Source organism: Tasmannia lanceolata, unplaced genomic scaffold (genome assembly GCF_043159265.1).
Source record: "Tasmannia lanceolata isolate RefF3 unplaced genomic scaffold, GAP_Taslan_0.1 ptg000034l, whole genome shotgun sequence".
Lineage (NCBI taxonomy): Eukaryota > Viridiplantae > Streptophyta > Magnoliopsida > Canellales > Winteraceae > Tasmannia > Tasmannia lanceolata.
In genome coordinates this window covers 132,131-159,554 of record NW_027518711.1, presented here as the reverse complement: position 1 = coordinate 159,554, position 27,424 = coordinate 132,131, and the positions used below count along the sequence as shown (strand labels likewise).

Here is a 27,424-nt window from a genome sequence, read left to right as displayed (position 1 = left end):
ATTGTGTTATCTGTCTTTCTCTTCTATTTATTTTGCATTATTGAGTTGAAATGTAGCTGGTTAGTTACCACCTACTTTTTTAAATGCAGAAGGAGAATGATCATGGGATGTTTAGGCAATTAGACGAAATAATCTTTGTTAATAGTTATCCAGGATATCAACATTTGTTGGCGACTGCAGAAGCTTCTATGGAAGTAGTTTGTGAAGTAAGAGGTGACGGCCCTTTTTTCCCCTAGTTATCATAATGCAGCTTGCATTATGTGTTATATTATTGAGATGATACAATATGCTTTTGGACATAAAATAGTGCTATTTCAATTTTGATCCTTTTCCTTTGACATGGTAAGTGTGAAATGCCTTTGGCAAGTGCCTTTTTCCCGAGTTATGCAGTTGGTTCTATATTATTGTGATGGTACAATTTGTTCATTGACTCAAAATAGTACTAATTCCATTTAGATCCTTTTCCTTCGGTTGTTAGTGTGAAATTCCTTTGGTAAGTGTGAATTTCCTTTCAGATCCACCTTAAATAAGTCGGTATACAGAACACTTCTAATGTTAGATTATTATTATGTGTTGAAATTAGGTCTATTGGTTGGATGACTAATTTGCTCGAGCCCAATATAAATAATGTATATATTGACCTAATTATTATGAAATTAGGTCTCTTGTTATTGTTTGCTGTTAGTTACCTGATTACTTCATTTCATTCCATGGGAAAATCTGCTTGTCGATTCACTTACCCTTGATTTTGTGTTTTAAATCAATAATCTCACCAACTTCTAGAAAGAAAGGAATACAACTCTAAAAGGTTTGGAAAGTTTTATCATACTTTACTGTAGAAAAGTCAAACCCCTTACCGAAGATGGAAGAGAAAAAAGAAAAACTCCCAAAGAGAAATTGAAAAGAAATGAGCGAGAGAAAAATGATTACTTCTCTGTACTAACATGATTTTCTTAATTTCCGAAGTTACATATTTTTCAAGACTGCCACTAATTGGTGGAAAGCATAAGTTCTGATAACACAAAAATTCAAGAAAAAATACTTCAGACGTTGAAACACTAGTCCTCAACTTGCCCCCAAAGTAACCCTTCATTCCCAATTTGCCAAGCATCCCATTTAGGTGGCCTTTACGGCTTTGGTGAAGACATCAGCTACCTAGCTGGGCACTGGAATGAATGTATGAACATTGGTACATCGTAAACTAGCTGGGCAATGGAATGAATGTATGAACATTTGTACCTCGCGTCCACCCACCCTCACACACACCAACTCTCCTTGAAGAAGTGACAACTAAATTCAATATGTTTGGTTCTTTTGTAAAGAGCAGGTCTATATACTATATGAATAGCCATTTGATTTACACATTGAATTAGATAAGATAACCATCCTTGATTCCCCTTCTAATAAGTGCAGAGCTGTAGAATCTCACAAGTAACGTAAGGCATCATTATATTATGCTTCTGCACTTGTTCTAGCACATGTGGGCCGTCTCTTTTTTTTTACCTTGTTTTTTGGTACTTATGTTGGGATCGAACCCCCGACCTCAGGGTGAAAGAACATAATTTTTACTTTTTACCAGCTGAGCTAGAGGCGCAACCCCATATGGGCTGTTTCTTGCTTCTCCATGCTCAAAATTTCCACCAACATAAGTTCGTTAGCTTGAAGTTGACCACCTATCAAAGGGATACACAGCCAAATCAGCATATGAGAAAGCAAAATCTGAAGATGAAAATGATTTCCGAATAACACTCCTTGTCAAAGGTGACATTTATGATCTTAAAAGTCTCTACATGACATCCAAATGAGGCACATTGAGATTTTAATAAATAGATTGTACTCCAACGAGTGGATTTACGATGTATTTACTGTTAAATAATAAACTTTTATAATGTTATGTTTCAAAAACTCTAAAAGATTTTTCATTGAAATTTTTGGAAGAAAACTCAAAGGAAAAAAGGAAAGAAAAAAAATCCTTATGCGGGTTCTTAATGGTATAACACCATAGGTAGGAAAGAATACACATGGGTCATGTTGATTAGGAAGAACTCTGATCTATTCATGTCTAATCTAGTCTCCTAGTAGTGATTCTGTGTTACCTCAAACAACCAACTGGTGTGCTATATGACCATCTCAACTTTTGCGTTGCATCAAAGCTATGGTCTACCTTTTCCACTTGACTCCTACACCTGAGTTCTTTAAGACTAATTAAATTGCATTGGCTCGCAATTGAATGAAAACTATACTTACCTAGTGCTATGCAAGAATCAAATAGATATGCCTCCTCTCATCTTGTCACAATTGCATGAGTGACACAAGTCTCGTAATAAAGTCATCTAGAATTATTTATCGTGATGGATGCACTATGCTTCTCCAGTGCATTCATAATACACACACACACACGACCATTTGATGGGATAAATGTAAAAGGCTGTGAATCACATAATCCTACCATTACACATTCTAGAGAATCTCCTAGAGCAAAATTGTCTATGTTAGCGTTTTAATACTCACTCAGAATGAGAAGTCAGCCACGTTAATAGGGAATAAAAAAAAAAGGATGCTTGCGGCCAAGAAAAATCCTTGTCAACTTGGTGCAGATGCGGCCAAGAACGCGGTTGACGGGGAGTTAGGGAAAGTTAAACAGGAACACAAAGGGCTATTGCTGCAGGAAGAAATATCTTGGAGGCAAAAATCAAGGGTGAAATGGCTGGTGGAGGGTGATAAGAATACTGCTTATTTTCATGCTATGGCTAGTGCTAAAAGGAGGTCGAACATAATCGAATCTATCTCAGTAAATGGAGCTATAATTAGCTCCAAGGAAGAGGTATCTTCAGCCATAGTTGACTTTTATACTTCTCTGTATGCTTCAGAAGGAGTTCTTCGTCTCATTCCTGAAGAAGTGGAGTTCAAGAGTTTGAATCTGGAGGCTAGTTCAAATCTGGAACACCTTTTGAGGAAGAGGAAGTTAAAAGAGGTCTTTTTTCGATGCCTAAAGATAAAGCTCCTGGTCCTGATGGTTTTTATCTAGCTTTTTTCCAAGCTTGCTGGCCGGCTGTGAAATGTGATATTCTACGATTCTTTAGAGAGTTCTATGATGGGCTGACTCTTGACCGAGGCACATGGGCTACTTTTATAACGTTAATACCCAAGCTCAACTAAGGTGTCTGATTTTCACCCGATAAGCTTGGTGGGGTGCTTGTACAAGTTGTTGGCTAAGGTGTTAGCTGATAGAATTAAAGTGGTGTTACCTCATATTATCTCGGATAGTCAGAGTGCTTTTGTCAGCAAACAGCAAATTTTGGATTGTTCTTTAATTGCGAATGAAGTTATCGAATCTTATTCGAAAAGTGGAGCTGGAGGTGTGCTGTGTAAGTTAGACATGGAGAAAGCTTATGATAGAGTGGATTGGGATTGCTTAGATTTTTTGCTTGGTAGAATGGGTTTTGGAAATTGCTGGAGAGGTTGGATGAGAAGTTGTATTTCCTCTGCGTGGTTTTCCATTTTGGTAAATGGCTCTCCAAAAGGTTTTTTCAAGTCTTCTAGGGGTTTAAGGCAAGGGGATCCCCTTTCTCCTTTTCTTTTTGTCATCATTGCGGAAACTCTTAGTAGGTTGATGTGTAAAGGGTGTTGCTTGGGTCTGTTCGAGGGTTTTGTTATTGGATGTGATAGAGTGGAAGTTTCTCTTCTGCAATTTGCTGATGATACCATCCTTTTCTGCGCCCCTGATAGGAATATGATTTTAAACTTGAAGGCTACTCTAAGATGCTATGAATTGGTCACTGGTCAAAGATCAAATTTTAGGAAATCTAGTTTGTTTGCTATTAATCTTCCTCCTTCAGAAGCTGATGAGTTTGCTAAGGTGATGGGGTGTAGGCTGGATTCCCTGCCTTCCTTGTATTTAGGGCTCCCATTGGGGGTGGGAAACCTGGAAAAGAGCTATGGACTCCTATAGTGGAAAGGATAGAAAGAAGATTGGAAACTTGGAAGAGGAATCTTGTTTCTAAAGGTGGGAGACTCATCTTGGTCAAGGCAGTGTTAGCTAACATACCAGTGTATTATTTATCTTTGTTCAATTGCTTGGTTAGTGTAGTGCTGAGGATAGAACAGATTCAAAGAAGATTTCTTTGGGGAGGTGCTGATAGTAAGGGTGGTATACCCTTAGTAAAGTGGGAAAAAGTTTGTGTTCCGATAAAGAATGGTGGTCTGGGGATAATTAAGTTGAGAGAGTTCAATCGTGCATTGTTGGGGAAGTAGCTTTGGCGTTTTGGTATGGAACAATCTTCTTTGTGGGTAAAGGTGATTGGCAGCAAATATGGCTTCTTAAATGGGAACTGGTGCTCAAATGATTCTTATAGCAAGAAAGGTGGGATTGTTTGGCGAAACATTTTGAGGTTCAAGCAAAGTTTTGAGGTGGGTATTCAGTTTAAAGTTTACAAAGGGGATTGTATAAAATTTTTGGTGGATGCTTGGTGCTCTGATGAACCCTTGAAGGCTCTTTTTCCTGATTTGTTTTCGGTGGCTTTGAATAAAGATGTGTTGGTGTGTGATTGCTTTGAGAGGGTGGACACCAGGGTGGTTTGGAAGCCTAGCTTTAGAAGGAATTTTTTTGACAGAGAGTTAAACTCCATTTCTCGGTTACTTCTTTTGATTGAGAATTGCTATCTAAAAAGAAGTGGGTTGGACAAAAGAATTTGGATCTTGGATCCATCCGGCTTCTTCTCTGTGAAATCCTTTTACTCTTGGTTAGTGCATGCTTCAGGTTCCCCTATTGCAACTGAAGTTTGGAAATTCCTTCGGCCTCCATCAGTTTCCTTTTTTGGTTGGGCAGTTTGCTGTGGGAGGATTCAGATCATTGAATTTCTTAGAAAAATGGGTATGTGGCTGGTAGATTATTGTTCGCTTTGTATGGAAGATGGTGAATCTATTGATCATCTGTTTATTCATTGCAAGGTTGCAAGGGAGATTTGAGGCCTCATTTTGGATAGGTTTGGTATCTGTTGGATCTTCCCAAACTCTATACCAGAACTTGTGTTGAGTTGGGATTTTGCGCCTTGGAAGAAGAAAGGAAAATTGCTTTGGAAGCTGTGTTTGATAGCTTTGTGGTGGGTTATCTGGAAAGGAAGAAATTCGAGAGTTTTCAATGGAGTGGCTAAGTCATCTTACTGGTTATTTATGAAAATTATTGCTTTGGTTATTTTTTTGGGCGAAGAGTCTTCCTCAGTTTCAATTTGTTTCAGCTTTTGATCTATGGGAAGGCTGGAGAATTGTGTGTTGGGAAGGGGTGAGGAGAGAGAACATAGTTCAAAGATGGGAGGCACCTCATGAAGGGTATCTGCAAATAAAGTTTGACGGATCTAGTTTGGGTAATCCGGGCCCGGCTGGTATTGGTGGACTTGCTAGGGTTTCCGCAGGGGTGGTGTCTTGGGCTTTTGCTGGCCAAATTGGTAGAAGCGATTCGTCTGAAGCAGAAGTAAAAGCGGCTTTTCAAGGAATGAAACATCTGAGTAGGGATATGTTTGATAAAGTGATTGTGGAAGGTGATTCTTCTAACGTAATCAGTTGGTTATCTGGGAAGATTGCACCTCCGTGGAGATTTCTTAGCTTCTTTGAGGAGATCGCTGATCTTGTTTCAGGTTCATCCATAGTGTTTAAATTTGTTAGAAGATCAGCCAATGGTGAAGTTGATTCCCTTGCTAGATCGGGTGTCCATAAAGAGGGTCTGGAATGGTTTGATTATCTCCCTCCGTGAAATGTATTTTTAGTCCATTTGATGTAACTTTTCTCTTTCTTTGTAATTATGTGGACCATCTCAGTTCCATTCTTTCAATATATTGTCATTTCAAAAAAAAAAAAAGAACTCGGTTGACGGGGATTAGTACTCGGTTGACGTGGTCATAACTAGGGAGATTCATATAGAAGTTTTTATTGACTCTGGGGGCGAAAATGTGGAATACGGCGCGATAAAGCGCGGAACATGGCCAAGGGAAAAGTGAGTCGACTCTGGGGAGTCCACCATAACGCGGGGGAGTTTTAAAACTATGATTGACAGTCAATTTTTCACTATCTCAGTCGAGTTAAAGCAGTTTTGTTTAACTTGATAGGGAAAAAATCGGATTTGGACGATAACTCAACCAAGGTGGGAGGACTCGGGCGAGTTGGTGATTCACACGTGATGCTTTAAAGAGTGGTCCAACTCTCAGGTCAAGTCCTCCAAAGAATGACAGTAGAGCTTTGGCAACCTCAACCTTTAATTTCGAATTTTTTTTTCTTTATATTTCCAGTGTCTTATAGACAATTTGAATTTTTATCCTTTATGTTTCTCATTTTGAAACTAACTGTGGCAGTATTGAATGAATAGAAACCCAAAAATATTGAGCAAAAGCTGGCCCCTGATTAACCAATGTAGTTTCCCATAGACTATGTGTCTTTATAGAATCTCTCTTACAACCGGTTCTTTATAATCTATTGCGCCTACTTGCTTCTTGTCTTCATATAATATCTCTTACAAATGGTTCTTGATAACCTATTGCGCCTACTTGTTACCTATAGTTTGATATAAGGAACTGAGTGTTGCAACAGATTACTTTTCATAGTTGCTGTTTTGATTGGAAGTCTAATTTTCAATGTGCTAATGATGATTGTTTGCAGAAATTGGATTGTCTAAGTTTTTTAGGCTGGACGATTCCAAGGTCTTAGCTTGGCTGTGCCATAAGGTATGCCTTCATTGCTTAGTCTTTTCTATTATTAATGTGCAGAAATTCACTACAGTTGATGGTGGCATTATTTTGTTAAATACTGTTGAACTAGCATTCAATGGATGGGTAATCCAGAAGGTAAATCTTATTAACCATCATCAGTCTATACAATCTACCATAAATAGGAACCTTAAAAAATTATTCAATATTTGTGGGGATTGTTCTTTGTGAGCTTCAGTGGGGCCAGCCACAAGTTACTGTTCATTACTTCTCCGAGCAACTGGGTTATTGGCCAAATTAATACATGAACTTAGACACCATCATATCATTAATCTTATTATTACTGATGACATAAACCTTAAACAGAAAAATTAAAGCAGATAGAAACTACTGCAATGCAAACTCTCCTTGCTAATACTTCTTTATCAGCTCTCTCTCTTGCCAAGCCATCCTTTATTCTTTATCTATGTGTGCCATGGGCATGGTTTAAAATTTCGACCGAAATCTGAAATTTCGGTTACCGGTGGGGACCAAAACCGGAATTTTCCGAAATTCCATTTTTCGCCCTTTACCAAATTTCGGATTTCGTAATTTCGGAATTTCGGTTTTTGGTGGGGTCCGAAACGGTTACCAAAACCGAAATTTTAAACCTTGGCCATGGGTACATAGATAATCTTTTAGCCAACTGATAACATTCTTTGAATCTCCTTCCACAATAAAGGTGCTGGAAAATTCCTCCTTGAGAATTCACAAACCGACTAGGAGGGCTCCCAATTTCTGCCTCATGGAGTCACCATCCCAAGGGCCCTGAGAAAAGCTTTAACTTTACATATGTAACAACCCAAAATCCTCATTGGGTCGCTCCTGGAAGAAGACCAAGTAAAAACACAAGAATTTAAAAAAAAAAAAAACAATCGTACATAAGAATTAACTACGATGAGAAAATAATTAAGAGCAATCTTATTCCAACAAATTAAAAGTCTAGTACATCATTTAAGAAAAATAACCTACTAATATCATGTCCATGAACTAAATAAAATGGTAAACAAGACTCAAACTGAAACTCAAAGTTGATAACAACTCAATAGTAATGGATATGACCTTAGAAGCACGAAGCGAGTGCGGGGGCGGGGGCGGGGAAGCGTGGGGTCTAGAAGAGTCTAAGTTTGGGAGCGCCATGTGAGCGTGTATGTAATATTTTCTTTATATATCTTTCAAAATTCAAGTACATAAAAAAATAATAGTTTCTAACCATTTTCATATGTATCTTTCAAAATTTAAGTACATCTAAAAGCTAATTTCTAACCATCTTCACCATCTTCATTTGTGTGCACTCGTTCCTCGTGCCTTCTAAAGATGGACAAGCCTTTGTGCTTGCTCCAATGAAGTACTGTGAAGAGTTGGAGGAGTTTCATGTAAGAAAGTTGGTGATGGTGGGACCTATAGAGTAATAGAAGAAGATGGGAGCGTCATTAGAACGGTTCCTGTCTCTCTGGGGTCGCACTCCCTAGAAGCTCCCTTCCTAAGGAGCGCCGAATCGAGGTTCCAAGGTGGGAGCGGCACCCCGAGAGAAGGTTCCTGCTTCTAAGGATATGACGATGATGTCTTCCCCAAAGATACTACAATTGCTCTCCCATCCTACAGTGTGGTTCATGTTCGTTCGTTGATGAAGGCTCGTTCGTCACCACCTTCAAACCCTGTGGGTAGTATTCGGGTTAGTATGAACTGAGCAAAATCATTTAGATGACTCATAATAAAGTGCATTAATGAAATTGCATCATAAAGATAATCCATAAATCAATATCAACAGGTAGTCGAAACAAAATAGGTACATGAATAATATCTCAACGAGAAGGCGTGAAAAATGACCAGAAGGCATAAGCATAGGCGACAAAGAATGTGAATAGCTCATGGTATAGGAATCTAATGGTTATGGTCAAACTACTTCCAATATCCTAAGAAGCACGGGTACTCTCCGGAGGCCCACGTACCTGTGTTGGGTGCGTATCGGGTGTGGGTGCTCTTGGGTACTCTTTGGGTGCGTACTGGGTACGCACCCGGGTTTGTGTACGTATCGGGTGCACACCCGGTTCAAATTAAATCGAAAACTACAAATTTACAATAGAGGGGCTGTCCCAATTAACAAAAGGGGGGTTGAATATATCTAAATATCTATAATATATATCCCGTAATTAAAAACCTAACAACTTAGAAGTAATATTAGATTTTGGTGAAGTAACATTAGATTTTGATGAATGTATTGTTATTTGATTGTTCTCCAATTAAATTGTTTGAATTCTTTAACAAAATATTTAATATTTTTATTTTTATAAATATTTAATAAAATATATTTTTATATTATATCAACGTACCGCCAACGTACCCTATCCTATTTTTTTTTTAAATCACGTATCCACGTACCTGTATCGTGTCGTACCCACACCTCGTACCCGTATCCGTGCTTCATTGCCAATATCACATTGTATCAAAAGATACGGTTCAAATTCATGCATCCTATATATATACTCGGGTCAAACCTCACAAGCCGTCGCTAGTGGATCCAAGTCATTATTATATATATACTATGTATATATACTATGTAAATATATATATATATATATATATATATATATATATATATTTTTTTTTTTTTTTGAAAGGTAACTATTTCAGTTCATATGTATAAATGTACATATTGACACATGGGACAAGCTGTCCCTGTGATAAACAAAAACAAAAACGATTCAAATATTCCCCATGGCTTCGTTAAAAGATATCTCCATATTCGAACGTGTTGCATCCTCCTTTGTTAAAATGTCCCCGACGGAATTCGTCGTCCGTCTCCTATGCCTTAAAGAAGGGCGGATGTCTCGAATAAGATCCCTTATCTCTTCCACCGAATTCGCTAACCGCCATGGCCCAGCACATTTGCTCCCAGCCCAAGCGATGACGTTTGTGGAGTCCCCTTCCACAATCAAAGGGCCCATATTATGAGACTTGTACCACCTCAAGCTGAAAAGCAAGGATTTTGCCTCCGCCTCATTTGCATCACAAAAGCAAACCGGCCCTGAGTAAGACATGATAGTAACACCATTCGCATCACGCACAACCCCCCCAATTCCTCCTAGGCCTGTGTTCCCCAGTGAACTCCCGTCAAAGTTTAATTTGAAGTATCCGGCAGAAGGAGCCCTCCATCTTGGACATATGGAACGTGCTACTTTCCTTTCCGAAAACACAATTTGGCCCTTACGCAATGTCTAATTGGTTACCGAATATGAGAGTTCCCCCTTGCATTTAGCCCACTGAATGATAGCAATCTTGATAATAAGAGAAATATGGGAGGCCGCCCTGGATTTGCCATTGAAGACTCTACTATTCCGTTCAAGCCAAATAAACCAAATAATGGCATAGGGAACAGAGGACCACATCGATTCGCCTAAACAACCCTTGTAAGCTCCACCCCAATTCTTCATAGTTTCAGAAATACTAGTAGGTGCTACCTAGGCCATTCCACAAAATCTCATAATGTCCATCCAGACTGATAAAGAGAAGGGCACAAAAGAAGTATGTGATCCAGAGTCTCTGAATTCTTCCGCCATAAGAGGCACCAGCTAGCTAGATGAACCTGCCTTCTCTGTAATCTCTCACATGCTATATATATATAGGGAAATCTTATCAGCACTACTGTATTTTGATGAGGGCACTCCTCACTTTATTAAAAGTATATATATATATATATATATAGATTAATAACATATAAAGTCATCAAGTATATACATATGGACCTAAAAGTAAAAATCCTAACAATTGTATTATCAACATCATTAAAAATCACTGTTATCATAGAGTCAACTTTCACTTGCCGTTTTGTGCTTGAGTCTAAAGAGACGACGTGAAATAGCTCTTAGTATCAACCGGGGAGAAGCCTGTAAATTTCACATGCCAAGGGTCATCATTCGTTCAAGTGTTAAAAAATTTCTTCCATCTACCCGGTTCGTCTTTTATGTCAATTGGATAAATTTCGTTTTAATCATGGTGTTGTGGGAGATCTTCGTTTTATTAAGTTATGTGAGTTTTAGTTATTAGAGGAAATGATATTTATCACAATTGTGTTTTGATATTATTACTAACAAATCCTATCTTTTCTTTTTCAAGGGGTGGTAAAAAATTCCTTAAAATTCTCACAGATCTCTCAAGTTGCAATTTTTAAGAAAAGACAAACTGATTTTGTGCAGTTATCAAATCATAGTAGTGCTAAAATCAGCAGTTTGTGTTGTACCTTTGAAGAAAAGACAAGCCGAGTTGGTGCGGTTATCAAAACCTAATAGTATTGAAATCCGCAGTTTGTCACATAACACCAAAAAGACAAACTAAGTTTGTGCAGTTATCAAAACGTATTTTGGCTGAAAACAGTAGTTTGTCTCATAAAACCAGAAAAGGCAAACTAAGTTTGTGCAGTTATCAAAACGTATTTTATGGGGGTTTTGAATAGGGTTTGGGTTTTGGATCATATTAGGGTCTCAAATTACGAAGAAAAATTAGGTTTTAGGGACTTGTAAGGAAGATCGAATCGGAGAAACCCTAGCTTTTCCTTTCTTATCTCTCTCTCTCTCCTTTCGGTCTCTCTCTTCTCTCGGTTCGCGTGCGTGCAAAAGAGAGAGAGGGAGAGGCTATTTATTTTATATATATCATTTTTTTTCCTACTTGCCTTGGGTTTTTATATTTTGTTAACTAGTTAAACTCTATCACTAAAGGCTAGAGTCCATATTGGTTTATGCCTTTTAAAAAGGGTGTGAATATAAATTTAGAAACTACTTTATGTAGTTTTAAGGGTTTCTAAAGCATTTAATGGGGCCCAACCTTGCGTGTGCACCCTCCCAAGTTGGGAGTGTGCGTGCGCATCCCAAATTTTGGGTGGAAATTTGTTTTTCTAAAAACTTCAATAATTATCCTTTCCTAAATTACCTCACAGCTCAACCAGATTTGGCTCTAAACCCAACCGGAATTGGCTCTCAACTCAACGAGATTTGGGCGTCCCATGTCATGCGTGTACCCTTATTGGGGTTGCGCATGACCCAAAATCGGGGAGAAATTTTATAATTAATTTTTTTAATAATTATTTGGTTAAATTAATGGGTGGTTGTTACAACTTCACTCAAAACTTTTCTAATAACACCATTCAGAAGGACCCGGATTACCTTGAGAGGTACTATCAAAGTTGTGCTTGATGACTGAAGGGGGCGATGCCGGACTACCTCCACTCTAGCTTCAGGAACTTCCTCATCACTACATGCTGATTTCTTTGAACATCTTCTACCTGGTGTTCCACAAACATTCCTTTGAATTCCCCCAATGGATCAATGATATTTGTATATCTGTAATAAATCTTTCTATTGTCCAAGGGTTTCCTTTGAAATTTTTTGAGTTGCTTTCTTCCCAAATATGCCAAAGGACCACATAGGGGGCATCCTCCAAATGATCTTTCCAATAGCTCAAAAGGACATTGAAACACGAGAGAATCCCCTCCCCTCCCCCACCCTACAAACCCAAAAGGCCACTTCACAATGGAGGAACAAGTGATCCAGTGATTACTTCTGTTCACATAGAATGATCTACTTGCTAGGAAGAAACATTCCCTTTGAAGTGTATATATCAAAATGTTGATCTTCAACAATGAGATAGACAATTGTGTTAAAATATTAAGAGAAAACAAATAAAGTGCAATTTATAGTGATGATTGTGATGTCATATGTCCTTTAGAAATAGCATTCATGTTACTTGATATGGTTTGATTTAATTGAGATTTTTTCTACAACTTGTATGTGGAGATTGTGGGGGATTTCATGAATGACCCAAAAAAATAGGCAGATATGTAATAATTAAGAAGAGAGGAGGTATTTATAGTGATGATGGTGATGTCATATGTGCTTCTTTAGTAAATAGCATTCATTATGGTTCGATTTAATTGGGAGTTTTTATACAACTTGTATTTGGAGATTGAGGGGGATTTCATGAAGGACCCAAAAAAATAGGCAGAGAAGTAATAATTATGAGGAGAGGGGATTCGAGTTTCTAACATTCTAGAGATTTTAGGGGCAGTTATGCAAATATTACTAATTCTAATTTATGTGAGATTAGAGAGTTTTCTTTCTGACAAAAATTCAACTGGAATTAGGAAAGGTAGATGGAGATTACAAACCCATGTAGGCTTCACTTGTTGCAGAGAAGTTAATATGCAAAACCCTAGAGGTCACTCCCCTTCCCCTAAGCTTCCATCTTGTATATCTCTCCAATCTCAGCTGTCCATCTTCATCTGACTTCATATCTAATGCGTTTAACACTTCAAAGACCCAGAGGTGCAAGTACATATTCCCTTTCTTGTGCTGATCATCTTTCGCTCATTGAATTGTGTTCCAATCATGACAATCTACATTTGATTACATGCCTAGTTTGAAGATATTGGTGTAAAAAATTTGAAACCGCTTCTGCCAATCAATCACAATAGCTGCAAGATTTCCCACATTCATAGGGAAGGTAATTCAAATGGTGGCGATTGATTAATTAAACCTGGATTGCTTGCAGTTTGTCCTTTGTAATAATCTAGTTTTTGACGTCAAATGCTTGATATCCCGCCAATTGGCATATTTCTTTCTTGGATTTGTGTTAATTTCTCTTTTTTTATTAAATATAATTTTATTTACTGATTCAGAAAACAAATTACATGTGTAGAAGATTTTATTTGTTTAGGAAGATGCCCTATGACTTCTAACTGCAGAATGACCTGTATAAAAACAATATTAATCTGGAATTAATTGTAACTTGAAAATCAGGTCCAATGTTGGTTGTATTGCTGTGGACCTTATTTGAGTTGATTTGTTTATTTTGTCTCAATTACATTTGTATTGGAAAGGCTATTCTTAGCCAACTTGAATTGATTTTGATGAGAAATGATTATTAATACACATGGCCTGATGGTCTTATGTCAGAATCTTCTCTCTCCCCATGTATACACGCGGCTGTGTGTATATCTATGTGCACACTACACTTAAACTCAAGTGTTTATGCCCAAATCGACTATGCCTTTGAAGATATAATTAAATACCCATCCATTTGTCTGTATGCGCACAGAAATCCAATAGCGCCTTTGGAATGGTAGCTTAGGTATATCTATATTGCACAAACTAGACAATGTGAGGATTAGCATAATTAGATTCTTCTTGCTTTTGGTGGCGTAGAACCATACCCATCGTCGCAATAGTTACTCCCTTATAATTTCTCTACTCCTAGACATACATTAAAATTGCTGACTTTGTGCACGATTGTAGATGGAAATCTTCCTAATTCCTCATCCTGTAACTTTTGTGCTGATCCGAACTCCGGTTCATTGAATTCCAGGTGTTCTATGCTATTCATAATCAAGACATGGATTTTTGTTGGCCTTAAGATTGATCATTTCCAACCCACTGTAGACACTCCCATTTTGCTTCACTTTAGCCAACAAAGTTTATTTCAAAGTCTTATTCATATTATAGGTAGGGTTAGGTTCCTGGTTCTTCTCTAGTTTCACCCGATTTCTTGTTTTCCCCTTTTTTTGGGCCTGTTTCTCATTTTTTCTCACTTGTGGGCCTTTATAGTATTTCTAGGGTGTGTTTATGATCTCTATTTACAATTTTCTATTCATTTAAATATTTTCCTACTTTTTAGGGAAATTTCCAAATTTCACTTATTTTCGGGGATATCTCATTTGCAGAGGTTTTTCTCATTTCCAGGGGTTTTCCGGGAGGTCCATTAGCTGGCCCCTACTTGTTTTTCAATTTTTCTTATTCCCCATTTTCCATAGAAATTTCGTGGAAATTTCCTCCATTTTCTCCCATTTTCTTTCTTTTCGTTTCTTTCCTTTCCTTTCCTTTTCCTTTTCCTCTCACTTTCCAACCAAACAAGGGGAATTTGAATTCCCCACATGGGTAATTTGGCCACAATGGTGGGGCCATATAATCTAGGTTCGGTCCAAATAATAACTAAAAAACATTAGGTCTCATATTGTACTATTCTCATATTACGTAGTTCTCATACATACATAAATGAAATAAATCATTAGGCTTTATATTACAATTATATTATCACAGGTTGCATGTCACGTAGAGGTCACTATGTTATATATTCTAGCTCTCTTTCATACGAAAGATTTAATAACTCCTTTAATCAGATTTAAATGAATAGGATTCTTGTAATTAAAGACCAGTTTTACCGAGCGAGAAGGGTGCCTAACAGACCCGTTTTAGCGAGCGAGAGGGTGCCTAACACCTTCCCTTCTTGTAACCATTTAACGGGCCTAGACATATGAGATCGTACACTAGTTTACAATTTCACTTATGGGTCCTAGGTCCTTAACCTAGGTGGTGATGGGTCCTAGGTCCTTAACCTAGGTGGTGACTCTGGTCAGTCTTCTTTGCGTGAAATTCGGGTTGTTCCTTAGTCCTAAGTTCATGGAAAAGAGAACAAATTCTCAGAAGTATCAAACCCGACACAACTCTCGTGGGTGTGGAAGGGATAGCTTCCCAACACGGTACCACACTCACAAACACATAAAATAGAATGGGATGACTATTTTGTCTTGAGTGTGTCTTCTTTTCCAAATACGCCTATGTTGGGTGCTACGGTGGTTAAATTGACGTCCCTTATATCTATTGCTTAGAAGCAAGAAGCACGGGAGGGAGTGGGAGTATGCCAACATACAAGCTAATTCTCAACATGTTCAGAGTTTGGGGCAGACTAGCCAATGCATTTTAGTGCCAGGACCGAAGCCAATCGCCTAGAGACCCTTTTTGATGTGGTCGCTAAGCTAACGCTTGCCGGGCAATTGGCTTTCTTCCCCGCCACAACCCCTTTATCGAAAGCGAGAACCATAGACCGCTTGCCTTTCTCTTCGAACTGCCCTCTCAAACTCAGTTGGGCACAACTTTTTTGCCTTTCCTGAGACAAAACCTTTTCTGTTCGGGCTAACTTATTTGGTTGTCACGAAAGCTATTCTTCCCTAAAAGGCCATAACAAATTTCCCTCCAAGCTGACCAGGATTACCACGTCACTTCCATGCAAGGTACATGTTATTTTTAGTTCCTCGAAGAAATTCATGACTGTTAGAATAGATGGTTTATGTTGAGTCCTTTTCCTTTGATGGAATGCCCTATATCAGTTATGTAGTTTCTAATTGATGTTTTATGAGCGCGATACACTTTTATCACTTTAACTGCCCATTTTGTGGGAAAAATCATATGGGGTTTCTCATGTTTTCCTTGCTATACTGCAGGTAGACCCCTTAAAATTGACGCTGACAACTCTAGACAGAAATTATGCTGCTCGGAATAAAAAGGATACATGTATGGGTTTAGTCAGAAAGTTCCTAAAGCGAGAAGATGAGAATCTTTTATTTCCATTGCATTTGCTCTTTTCTTTTGCACTTCCAAAGGGTGTAGAAATTGCACAAACTATGGTAGAATAGTTCTTTTTTATTCTGGTGAATCATTTTGAGATAGATACATCTATGGATTTGTTTGTCATCATCAATTTTTATTGCTCGTATTAATGACACATTGTTAAAACAAAAACATGAAGCTAGACATGACAAAGAACGAACCTGTAGTTCACTAACTACTTACTTTTCTTTACACATTGGAATCGGAATGCATGGTTTGTAGCATGGTGTTGAATGTCCATTGAAACCAACACGAAATTACCGAAATGTTTATGTCGAAATTACCGAAATGTTTCTGTTTCCGTCCCCATAAAAATCAAAACAAGAATGATAAAAATGCATTACTGAAATCATAAGTGTAATAGCGGTATACTATATCAGTATGTATTACATAATTATATTTATATGAATTGCATGCGAAATGTGGTGCATGTATTATATATTAATATTTATATAAAGTGCATGTGAAATTTGGATTGTTCTAAATTATCATACTTGTGCGATAGTGCATGTCACTAGATGTTCGATGTTTTTAAGCCATTATGGATGGTTATCTTGCTTATGTGATTCTTTCCAAGTGTGTGTTTGTGCTTATTGTAGCTTTTCCTGATATTTCATCTTCAAATTCCATCATTTGCATATATTTCTGTAATTTATAGGATTTCCATCGAAATTTCCAACCAAAAGCTTCCATTTCCGTGGCAACCGAAACCAAAATTTAAAACATTGGTTTGTAGCACTCTTATTTCTAATAACTGATAAAAAAATCCAATTATATAAGATATAAGAGAGAATCTTCATAGGAAACATTGTTCAAAGTACATACAATTGAATATTAATGTTGTTCAGTGTAAATATTGTAAGTACATATTGTAAATAGGTATGTAGGGAACCTTCTTCAGTAGGCGGTGTCGGGTTTTCTGCTTGGAAATGGCAGTAGGAGGTCGCAGCATCGAAATTTCCAACCAAAAGCTTCCATTTCCGTGGCAACCGAAACCAAAATTTAAAACATTGTGTTGAGAGAGAATGAGAAAAGTGAGTTGAGGTATCTCCCCCTCACTCATTTATTTATATACTAAAATATTTGTACAATGACTAAAATGCCCATAGGCTTATTCTAACACTCCCCCTCAAGTTAGAATGTATAAGTTATACATTCCTACTTTTTTACAAATGTCACTCAGCTTTGATTTATTTAATAGCTTTGTGAACATATCAGCCAACTGGTTTGCAGAACGAGTAAATATAGCGTGTATCTCACCTTTCTGGATTCTCTGATGGATGAAATGACAGTCGACTTCGATGTGCTTTGTTCGCTCATAGAAGACTGGATTTGTTGCAATATAGATGGCTGCCCTGTTGTCACAATATGACTGTGAAGGCGAAGGAAACACAATGCCGATCTCAAATAGGAGTGATCTCAACCAAATAATCTTAGTAGTAGTATGCACCATGGCTCTGTATTCTGCCTCTGTACTTGATTTTGCAATGACGTCCTTTTTTTACTTTTCCATGAAACCAGGTTACCTTCCATAAAGGTACGATACCCGGTAGTCGATCTCCTATCAGCAGGAGATCCAGCCCAATCAGCATCTGAGAACCTCACAATTTGTGTATGACCATGCCGTTTGAATAGTAATCCCTTTCCTGGCGCACCCTTCAGATATTTGAGGATTTGAACCACTGCATTCCAATGTGAAGTACGAGGGGAGGTCATGTACCGGCTGACTACCCCAACGTCATAGGATATATCAGGACGAGTAACAGTAAGGTATATAAGCTTGCCCACAAGCCTTCTATACCTACCAGGATCCTTCAACAAATCACCCTCTTGTGGAACAAGTTTCACATTTGGATCTATGGGTGCAGCTGCAGGTTTCACACCAAGATTTCCGGTCTCTTTTAACAAATCCAGAACATACTTCCTCTGTGATAGAGATAAACCATTAGAGGAGTACGCAACTTTTATCCCAAGAAAATATCTGAGACGTCCCAAGTCCTTTGTCGCGAACTCTTTTTGCAAGCAGGCTTTCAGTTTCTGAAGTCCCCTTGAATCACTGCTTGTAATAATGATGTCATCGACATCTACAATCAACATAATGCAACCTGCTGATAACTGAATACTGAATACTGAGTGATCCACGACACTGTTTGAGGCCAAACCTCATAACTGCCTCACTAAATCTGCCAAACAATGCACGTGGAGACTGCTTCAACCCATATATTGATTTTATGAGGCAACAGACTGATGAGGACAACTCCCCCTGAGCAACATAACCTGGAGGTTGCTCCATATACACCTCTTCAAGGAGGTCGCCATGCAGAAAAGCGTTCTTCACATCTAATTGGTGAAGATGCCAGCCATTATTGACTGCGAGGGAGAGGACTCGGACTAAAGGTATCTTCGCAACTGAGGAGAACGTCTCATGGTAGTCTACACCTGGAACGAAACAAATTCCGGCTGGATTTTGTTCCGATTTCTAGACCGAAACCGAAATTTCGGTTGAAACGAAACCAAATATAAAACTTAGGTGGGCATCATGGAAATGGTGGGAAAAATAGTCCCACATTGAAAGTTTTAGAAAGTGAAGATGGGCATATAAAGCTTTATCCACTTCTCTTTCTTGCTTTGTAGCACTAGTGGGTTTTGGAAGTGGTGGACCTGCGGGAATGCACCGGACGCGCACGCGAGAGTGGCATGGACGGTGGGCTATAGTGTCGCTTTTTAGCGCACTTTGCACTTTGCCCATATGCATCGTCACGAGGAGCGATTGGAGCGCTTAAATTTTTTCAGATTTGATCTAAGCCATTGGATCAAGATCAGGTTGATCGGATGTGATCCCGGGCGGGTGTGATCTGCACCGTAGGATCTCTTGGTTGTTCCCCAATGGCTAGTGATGGATCGAGATCGATCCGGGGCGTTGGATCGTGGGAAACAGATAGTATGTGATTGTGTTCAATCTGGACCGTCAGACCACGCCCATTCGCATACCAACAATCAGAAGCCGATCGGGTGCGATCCGAGCAATGGGATGCTGGTTGGTCATGATCTAGCGGCTAAGGGAGAGGACGGGGGTTTTACACAACCCAACAACCACTCCAGGATTGATTTGGACTGTAGAATCGCGAATGGGCAGGATCTAACTGTCAAATTTCAAACTGATATGGAAAGGTGCCTTGAAGGGGTGTTTTCAAAGGGAAAAGACACTAGAAACTCTATAAATTGATCAAATCACAGCGATTTCATAACAGAACCGAAAATACACATTTGTAGTGCTATTGTGGGGTGTTCAACCCATTTCTACATCTTTTCAAAGTCCCCCAAAGACAATTTTTTCATATTTTTTTTATTGTTTCCTTCTCTAGTTACTGTTATTCTGCAGAAACAGTAACTAGATCTTTCTCTAAGGCTCCTTATTCTCGGAGGCCGTTTCGGGTTTGATTCCCGCTTGTGCATAGCATCATCAAACATTAGTAAGAAATTCCTACTAGTCTTCATTGTATCTTGGAGGCAAGTTCGCGGATCCCCTTTGCATACAACTGGTGGGGACGAATATTAAGGAAAGCGGTATCACATTTGGGAATTTGTCCATATTTGGATGATACTACTGTTGACATTCATTTGGGAAACGAGGTTAGTTGGTCCATCACAAGTGGTATCAGAGCATCCTTACTCAAGGTCTCTTTCAAGTGTTATCTTGGCATCTCTACTCAATGTCTCTTTCGAGTGTTTAAATCCCCTTTTCTATTGGCCCAAAGTACAAAGATTGTGTATGGTGTGACATTGTCTGTGTGGATGCATGCAATATATTGCCTGGAAGGCCGTGGTAGTAAGATAGAGGTTCCTTCACATATTTTCTTAAAGAATAAAGAGAGAAGAAAATCACATTCTTGCATATGAGAGGAAAGCATGGATCACGAAAGGGTGTAAGCACTCGTTCTAAACAAAGGGATTCTACCTACAACTATTATGGCGACTTTCCAACCTCTCTTTAGGGAGTAAAGGGACATAGCATGGAAGATCTTCCTGACAAACTTGTTGCTCCACATTCAACATCACATTGATCTAGTGCTTGCCAAGCATTACTACATTTTCCACACTACCACATGAGTATGAAAATTACATTGGAAGGTCACCAATTTATTGAAGAAGGGTTTGATCGAGAGTGTCTACATATGTGATTCCTACCTTACCACGTAGAAGGATGGAACTTGGAGGATGTACATTGTGCGAATTTGGAAATCCTTAACTCTCTGCTTGATGGGTTCTCTAAGCCCTTCCTGGAATCGACGGGCTAAGGCTCCGTCATCCCCCATAAGTCATGAAGGTGCAAATTTCCCCAACTTGCTGAATTTGGCCTCATATTCAGATACTGTCATACCTCCTTGTTTCAGGTTAAAGAATTCATTTTCTTTTAAAAATTTTATGCCTTCGGGAAAGAACTTATCATTGAAGGCTGTATGGAACTCCTTCCAAGTACACTGTTTGTCCTTCCACACGATGAGCTTTTCCATCTTCCACCAAGTATTTGCGTCACCTCTGAGCATAAAGGTAGCTGCATCTAGCCTCTCCTGATCCGTGTGTTCCAAATAGTCAAAGATCTTTATTGTGTCATCCAACCACTACTCAGCCTCAAGTGGATCTGAACTCTCTTTAAAAGGAGTTATCAGTGACTGTTTTGCTTTAGTTGAGGCTGTGGCTGGGGTTGATTCTGCTTTGCTTGCATATTCACCACTCCCACTAAGGTTTTCATCATATCCCTAAGGCTCAGAGATCCCGGTTGTTCCTCCTTTCCATTTTGAGTCCCAGACGGATGATTCGTGGAACTTGCTTGCTGATCATCAATTGGGGCCTCTTCATGCTGATTTTCTTGTGGGTTTATATTCGCTCCAATTATCGCCTCTGTGTCCATTGAACGTCCGACTGATTCCTGGGACTTACCTTGTACCGTCCCTTGTTCCTTTTGTACTATTTAGGAGGCATCCTGACCTATGTCAATAAATAATGTCCATAAGTACATTGATGGTTTCAATATAAGTAATATTTATACATGAACAAAATTAGATATTAGATATACATATACTTATATACATATATCGTTCCCCATGTGATCCCCACTCTCACGTCGAGTATGTGTTCTAGTGTTTAAGGTCTCTAGGTTTTCAAACCTATGCTCTGATACTACAAAACTGTCACGCCCCCAAACCGAATTCCGGTCTAGGCACATAACAGCGCCACATATTCATCAAACAACGAATATGTAAGGCAGTCTCATAAACAGAGCCACTAAAATAATAACTAATTAATTAATTCACCATCAGAGTAATCAATGCGGAAACTAAAATCTCTTGTCCAATGGACTACATCAATGTAAACCAAATGAATTATTTAAAGGTTATTCCTGCTACTACTATTGTCTTAATAACTGAAATAAAAGAAACAATAAACTCCTAGACTATCGTCTTTGCTCACTCCCAAGCCCGCGCAACAAGCATCCTACTGTCCTCCACCTGTAACATAGAATGTGTGGAATGAGCTAACGCCCAGTGAAATAGAAATGTCTACACTGACAACATGATATCAATCAATATAACAGAATAACCGGTAAGATATATAAAAACCGTAACTGGCATAGCAATCTAGCTAGCAAACTGTATAACTGACATAAACATGCATAACTGTAACTGTGACTGTAACTGCGCCTGATGCCTAGTATAGTGAGACTAGTACTGGTAGACTACATAGCCAACGGAACCTGCCTACTAACTCATAGGAAGCCGAATCCTAACGATCTCGTACGGGATTACACCTTCGAAAATACTGCATAAGGTTATAACTGCGACTTGATCCGTGACCTTCCTTCGATGGCCTAGAAAAAGTCTCATACACTAGCAATCATGCAAAACACTTCATCTCAAAGGGCATTAACTATTGCATCTTCACTCGGATAACACCATTTCTTGATCCAAAACTGTGACTATAAAAGTCTAACTGGCACATACGTGCATATGGTAGATCCGAACTAGGAGTCATACCATACTGTGAATATTGACCCTTGTGTACACTAACACAATCAATATCATTCAAGAACATGCATAACTTTGCATAATGATTCATATTCAAGATTAGAGAAACTGTGATAGAACAAGTCTACTTACCTGTAGTATTCGTTTGATTTGTTTCCCACGAACAAGATCTTTAAATCACTGTGTAGTATCACCTACAGTTCATATTAACCTTTAATTATCACTTTGGATTAATATCTAGGTTTTACAGAACAAATCTGTGTCCCCAAAACTTATTGGAAAAATATTCCAAAATTCGGCATTAATAGTGTGTTCGGGCGTCCGAACCGGGCGTCCGAGGACCCCTTTGGGCGTCTCTGAGATTTCCCCCCTCTCGGATACCTCTTTGGTTCATGTCTTCGGACGCTCGACCTTTGCCCTTCGGGCGTCCGAGAGACCCCTCAGACGTCTCCTTCGGGCGTCCAAGAATCGCGATTTGGGTTTTCCCAATTGGCACATGAACACTATTTTTCTCCGGTTTTCTACCAGATAGTCCTTTATTCTTGTTCATTTAAACATCTTAATAAATTATCTCTTATTTTCTTTAATTGATTAGGGAATCCAATGCGGAAATACACGAAGATCTTCGGGAAAACCGAGTTTCCCTCAACCCAAATCAATGGTTCTTCACTCGAAGAACACAAAGATTGATTTAATTACTATAGATACGTTCTAACTTTTATTCTCAAGAGATGTGAAATTCCGTAGAGTCGAATAAATCATAATTATATTTTTAATTTGATTTACATACCTCTTTAGGAGATGGATCCCCAAGCTTTCCTCAATCTCCTCTCCCAAAAGCTCCACACGTTTTCTCTTTAGGGTTAAAGTTCTAAAATCTGTAGCTTAAGTGTGTTTTTATAGACTCTCATTAAGAGTCCTAAAATAGCAGGCTTTTGGAAACCTCAACTTATTCTAACTAAGAAACTAGTTTATTTCTAATTTTATTTTAATATTTTATAAATTAATATTTCGGGACAAAAATACCCCACTCCAAAAATGTTTTACGTTTTGGGGTATTTCATACATTGATAGCAGCACTATCAACACAATCACGATCAAGTATAAATTTCCAATCCCTTGATTGGAAGACATGTTGGATGCACTGCATGGATCCTAGATTTTCTCAGTGATTCACCTATTGAGCGGGTACCACCAGATTTGCTTACAACTTGACAAAGAGTGCATAACTCCCTTGAATATAAGGGATGGGTTTTACGAGTGGTTAGTGGTTCCATTCGGGCTGTCTAATGCTTTGAGCCCCTTCATGCGGCTATGAACCAAATACTTTGGTCATTACTTGATTGATTTGTAATTATCAATTTCGATGATATTTTGATTTCTAGTCGTACCCCTGAAGAGCATCTAAAACATTTAAATTTGATGCTAAATGTACCACAATAATAGTTGTAATTAAATCTTAAATGATGGACTTTTCTTCCTAATAACATCAATTTCTTGGGATATGCTGTATCTTCTAAGGGTTTCAAGGCAGATGAGCAAAAGGTGAAAACTAGGATTTTTGAACTGAAAAACTTGGGCAGAATGAAGTTCATTTTGGCTTTTGAGATCACTTGATCCAACAAAGGGATATTCCCTTCTTAGCTAAAGTATGCCCTTGATCTCTTGAAGGATACTGGATGTTAGGATGCAAACCCGCTAGTTCTCCCATCTATCCGAACTTCTCTCTCCGTTTTAGTTAGGGGGGCTAATGTCTGATCCTCAGGAGTACCAATGTCTTCTAGGCCATCTTATCTACTTGACAATTTTTCAGTTGGATATCATCTTCGCCCTTAGCATGGTTAGTCGCGTTCCTCGCTTCGTCATGTCCAGACCTGACTGGATTTGTGTATCATTGTGATGCATTGCCAACATGGCAGCCATGTCATGCTTAGGTGTTTTTGGTGGAGTTCCAAGGTGCATTCCCGCATTGAAGCTTCTGACCCTTTTTTAACCTGATTTTTGGACCTCTAAATGGCAGAATTGTGGAAATTGGTAAACTACATAGTTGTAGTTCTCTTTTAGATCTTTCCAACAAGTATTTGTGCTCTAAAATTGGACAACTGGTTAGAAAGTTATGGTAGTTTTAGTGGACTGTGTCTGTAGGTTCTCAAACCAGTCAAAGTTAGTGAGTTTCAATGCAATTAATGTTATGGTAGTCCCTAAGTTAGCTAGTGGAGGAGGTTGAACGAATTTTCTCTTGTTTTCTTTTATTTAAAGGGTTAGAAACCATCTTTAGAGGCGATTTTGGATGTTGATTAACTTATATAATTGATGGAATATCAATTGGGTTGAGCTTTGCTTCCATTTTGGTTCTTCTTCTCTTGTATTGTTCTTTTTTTTGAAAGGTATTGTTCTTGAATTCTAATTTTCTTCTTCTTCCCTCTTAAGCACCCGCATTATCTGGTATCAGAGCCAACGTTACTCTCTTGAGCTAGCTTCGTTTTGATTTTCATGGTGGCACGAAGAGGTAGAGGAAGACGTGGTAACCAAATGATGGAAGATTTGAGAGATGAAAGAGATGATGAACTTCAAGCGCTTCAAAGACAAGTTCAGCAACTTACCATGCGTCTTGAACGCCAAGAGGCTCGTAGTGAGCCTCGTGGATCAAGCCGTGGAGGTTCTAGTGATGAATCCGATGTGAATCCCTTCGCCAATACTCGTGAGGAGGCTAGGTTGGGAAGGTTCTATCGTGATTTCGACACCGTCAAGATTGACTTGCTGGAGTTTCATGGTCGTTTACAACCCTAAGAGTTTCTTGTGACTTGCTGGAGTTTCATGGTCGTCTACAACCCCAAGAGTTTCTTGAATGGCTTAGTGCCATTGAGAAGTTCTTTGATTATAAAGAGAAACCCGAAAGCCAACGTGTGAAGTTTGTGGATACAAGGCTTCGTGGCTACGCTTCAACATGGTGGGATAAAGTTCAAGAGATGAGAATCCGCAAAGGAAAGTGTAAGATCTCTTCTTAGGAGAAAATGAAGTCAAGGCTTAAGGAGAAATTTCTTCCATTGGATTTTTCTCAAATTATCTTTTCTCAATTCAACAACCTACGCCAAGAATCCAAGAGTGTGTTGGACTACACCGAAGAATTCTACAAACTCATGGCTCGTAATGATATTCAAGAGGGTGAAGATCAACTTGTGGCAAGGTATGTTGATGGTTTGAAGTTTTCGATTTGTGATGAGGTGGAAATGCACCGATCATTGAGCGTTAATGATGCTTATCAACTAGCCTTGAAGGTGGAGGCTAAGCTTTCTCGTCGTGGTGCTAAAAAGTATGTGGATGTTCGTAGTCTCTATCCTTCTTCTAAAGGTGAATCTTCACAATGTGGAGGCATTAAGTCAACGTCCGAATATTTCAACAGAAATTCTACAAAATCAGCCCCTACACATCAAGTTGGAAATCAGCCCAATCATCCCAACAATTCAAATGCTTGTTTCAAGTGTGGTCAGGTTGGCCATCGTTTCAAAGATTGTTCAAAGAGGCAAGTAGTGGCCTTCGGTGATGAAGAAAATGATGATGATTTTGTTGATGATTCAAATTAGCTCATATATGATGAGGAAGATGACATAAAACATGAAGAAATCGAACCTGAAGAAGGAGAAAGCTTGGTGATCCATAGAGCACTTGATACACCAAAGGTTGAATTCGATGATGATTGGCTCCGTTCCAATATTTTCAAGACTCGATGCAAATCTCATGACAAGGTTTGCACCATTTTGATCGATGGTGGGAGTTTTGAGAACGTATCTCATAAAATGGTGAACAAGCCCAAGCTCAAAACCGAACCACATCCAAAGCCCTATCGAATTGCATGGTTTAAGGAGGGTAACGAGGTAAAAGTTACTAAACGATGTTTAGTTTCATTTCCTATGGGTAAGATTTGCCATGATGAAGTTCTGTGTGATGTTGTCCCTGTGGATGTGTGTCACATACTCTTAGGAAGGCCATGGCAATATGATAGAAATGCTACCCATGATGGTTGTAAAAATACATATAGCTTTCGAATGCGAAAAGTGGAGATTGTTCTTTTGCCTAGTAAGGAGGAAAAGTGATGCAGCACTGTGAAGAAAAATTGAGGAAAGGGGAGAGAAATAGACGAAAGGGGATAGAATTAGAAGAATAGGGGAAGAACAGAAGAGAAAAAGAAGAATAGAAGAGAAGACGAATAGGGGAAGAAGAGAATAGAAGACGAAGGGAAGAAGAGAATAGAATAAGAGAAAAAAAAGAGACGAAATTAGAGGGAGGAGAAGAAACTTTTAAGGGGAGAAGCCAATCAACTTTTATTAATCATCAAAGTTCTTCTTACAAAAGCTGTAAAGAAGGCCTATAAATAGGCAAATAACAATTAGTAACCTACCTAAATATGAACTCTTAAAGAAGCCTACTAAAATAAGAACTCTAAACAATAAATGACTAAAATATCCCTAATAAAAGTACTAATTGGCAAATATGCCACTTATTTAATTTAGGCCTATCATCTGCATCATTCTCCCCCGGTTGAAAAGAACTTGCCCTTGAGTTCTAGTGCACTTGGGTCAAATATGAAAATAATCCAATGAAGCAGAAATAGGCGCAATCCGTCTGAAGCAATCCTGATGGCTAATGCTCGAGACAACAATGAAAGCGATCTGAAAGGTTGGCGGCGGAATATGGAAGAAAGCATCCATGCAAAATCATCAAAATACAAGCCTTTCGTGAGAATCAGAGAAGCTGGGAAGATGGCAATGTACTCGTCTTGGATCGGCGTGATCGGCAAAACACCTATGGGTGGTACCAATCGGGGAACATCCTCCACATAATCAACATGATCTGATAGCTCAGTAGGCGCAGGAGAATCAACATGAAAATCATCCGCTGGTATCTCATCAGGCTCAGTAGAATCAATGATAAAATCAGCGTCTAGGACTGAAGCTAGGGAGTGATGTCAGGGTGATGGACCTCATGATCAATCTGCCGAACAAGATCATCTGTGTCGGCACAAGTCTTGGCAATCTGATCAATCTTCTCAAATATAAGGCAATCCTCTGTAATATGCTCGCGATCATCTGTCTCAGGTAATGGCTCAACAGTCATGTCACTCGGCTCTGACTCAGGACGATGCTCGATCAACTCTGTGAAGGGAAAAGCCTCACGTGGATCTGCCACAATATCTGCCTCAGAAGAGTGAAGTTGGCGCTGCAAATCTGAC

General features: G+C 38.8%; 1 protein-coding gene across 2 annotated transcripts in view; it reads left to right on the top strand.

The window, feature by feature from the left end:
- LOC143859584 (uncharacterized) overlaps positions 1-27,424 on the top strand; it is an 83,394-nt gene that overhangs the window by 43,350 nt on the left and 12,620 nt on the right. For both annotated transcript variants that reach the window (XM_077370239.1, XM_077370238.1), the window contains 3 exons: positions 90-213; positions 6,649-6,713; positions 16,003-16,072. In XM_077370239.1, the coding sequence (XP_077226354.1) occupies positions 90-213; positions 6,649-6,713; positions 16,003-16,072 (259 nt within the window). The remainder of the gene's footprint in view (positions 1-89; positions 214-6,648; positions 6,714-16,002; positions 16,073-27,424) is intronic.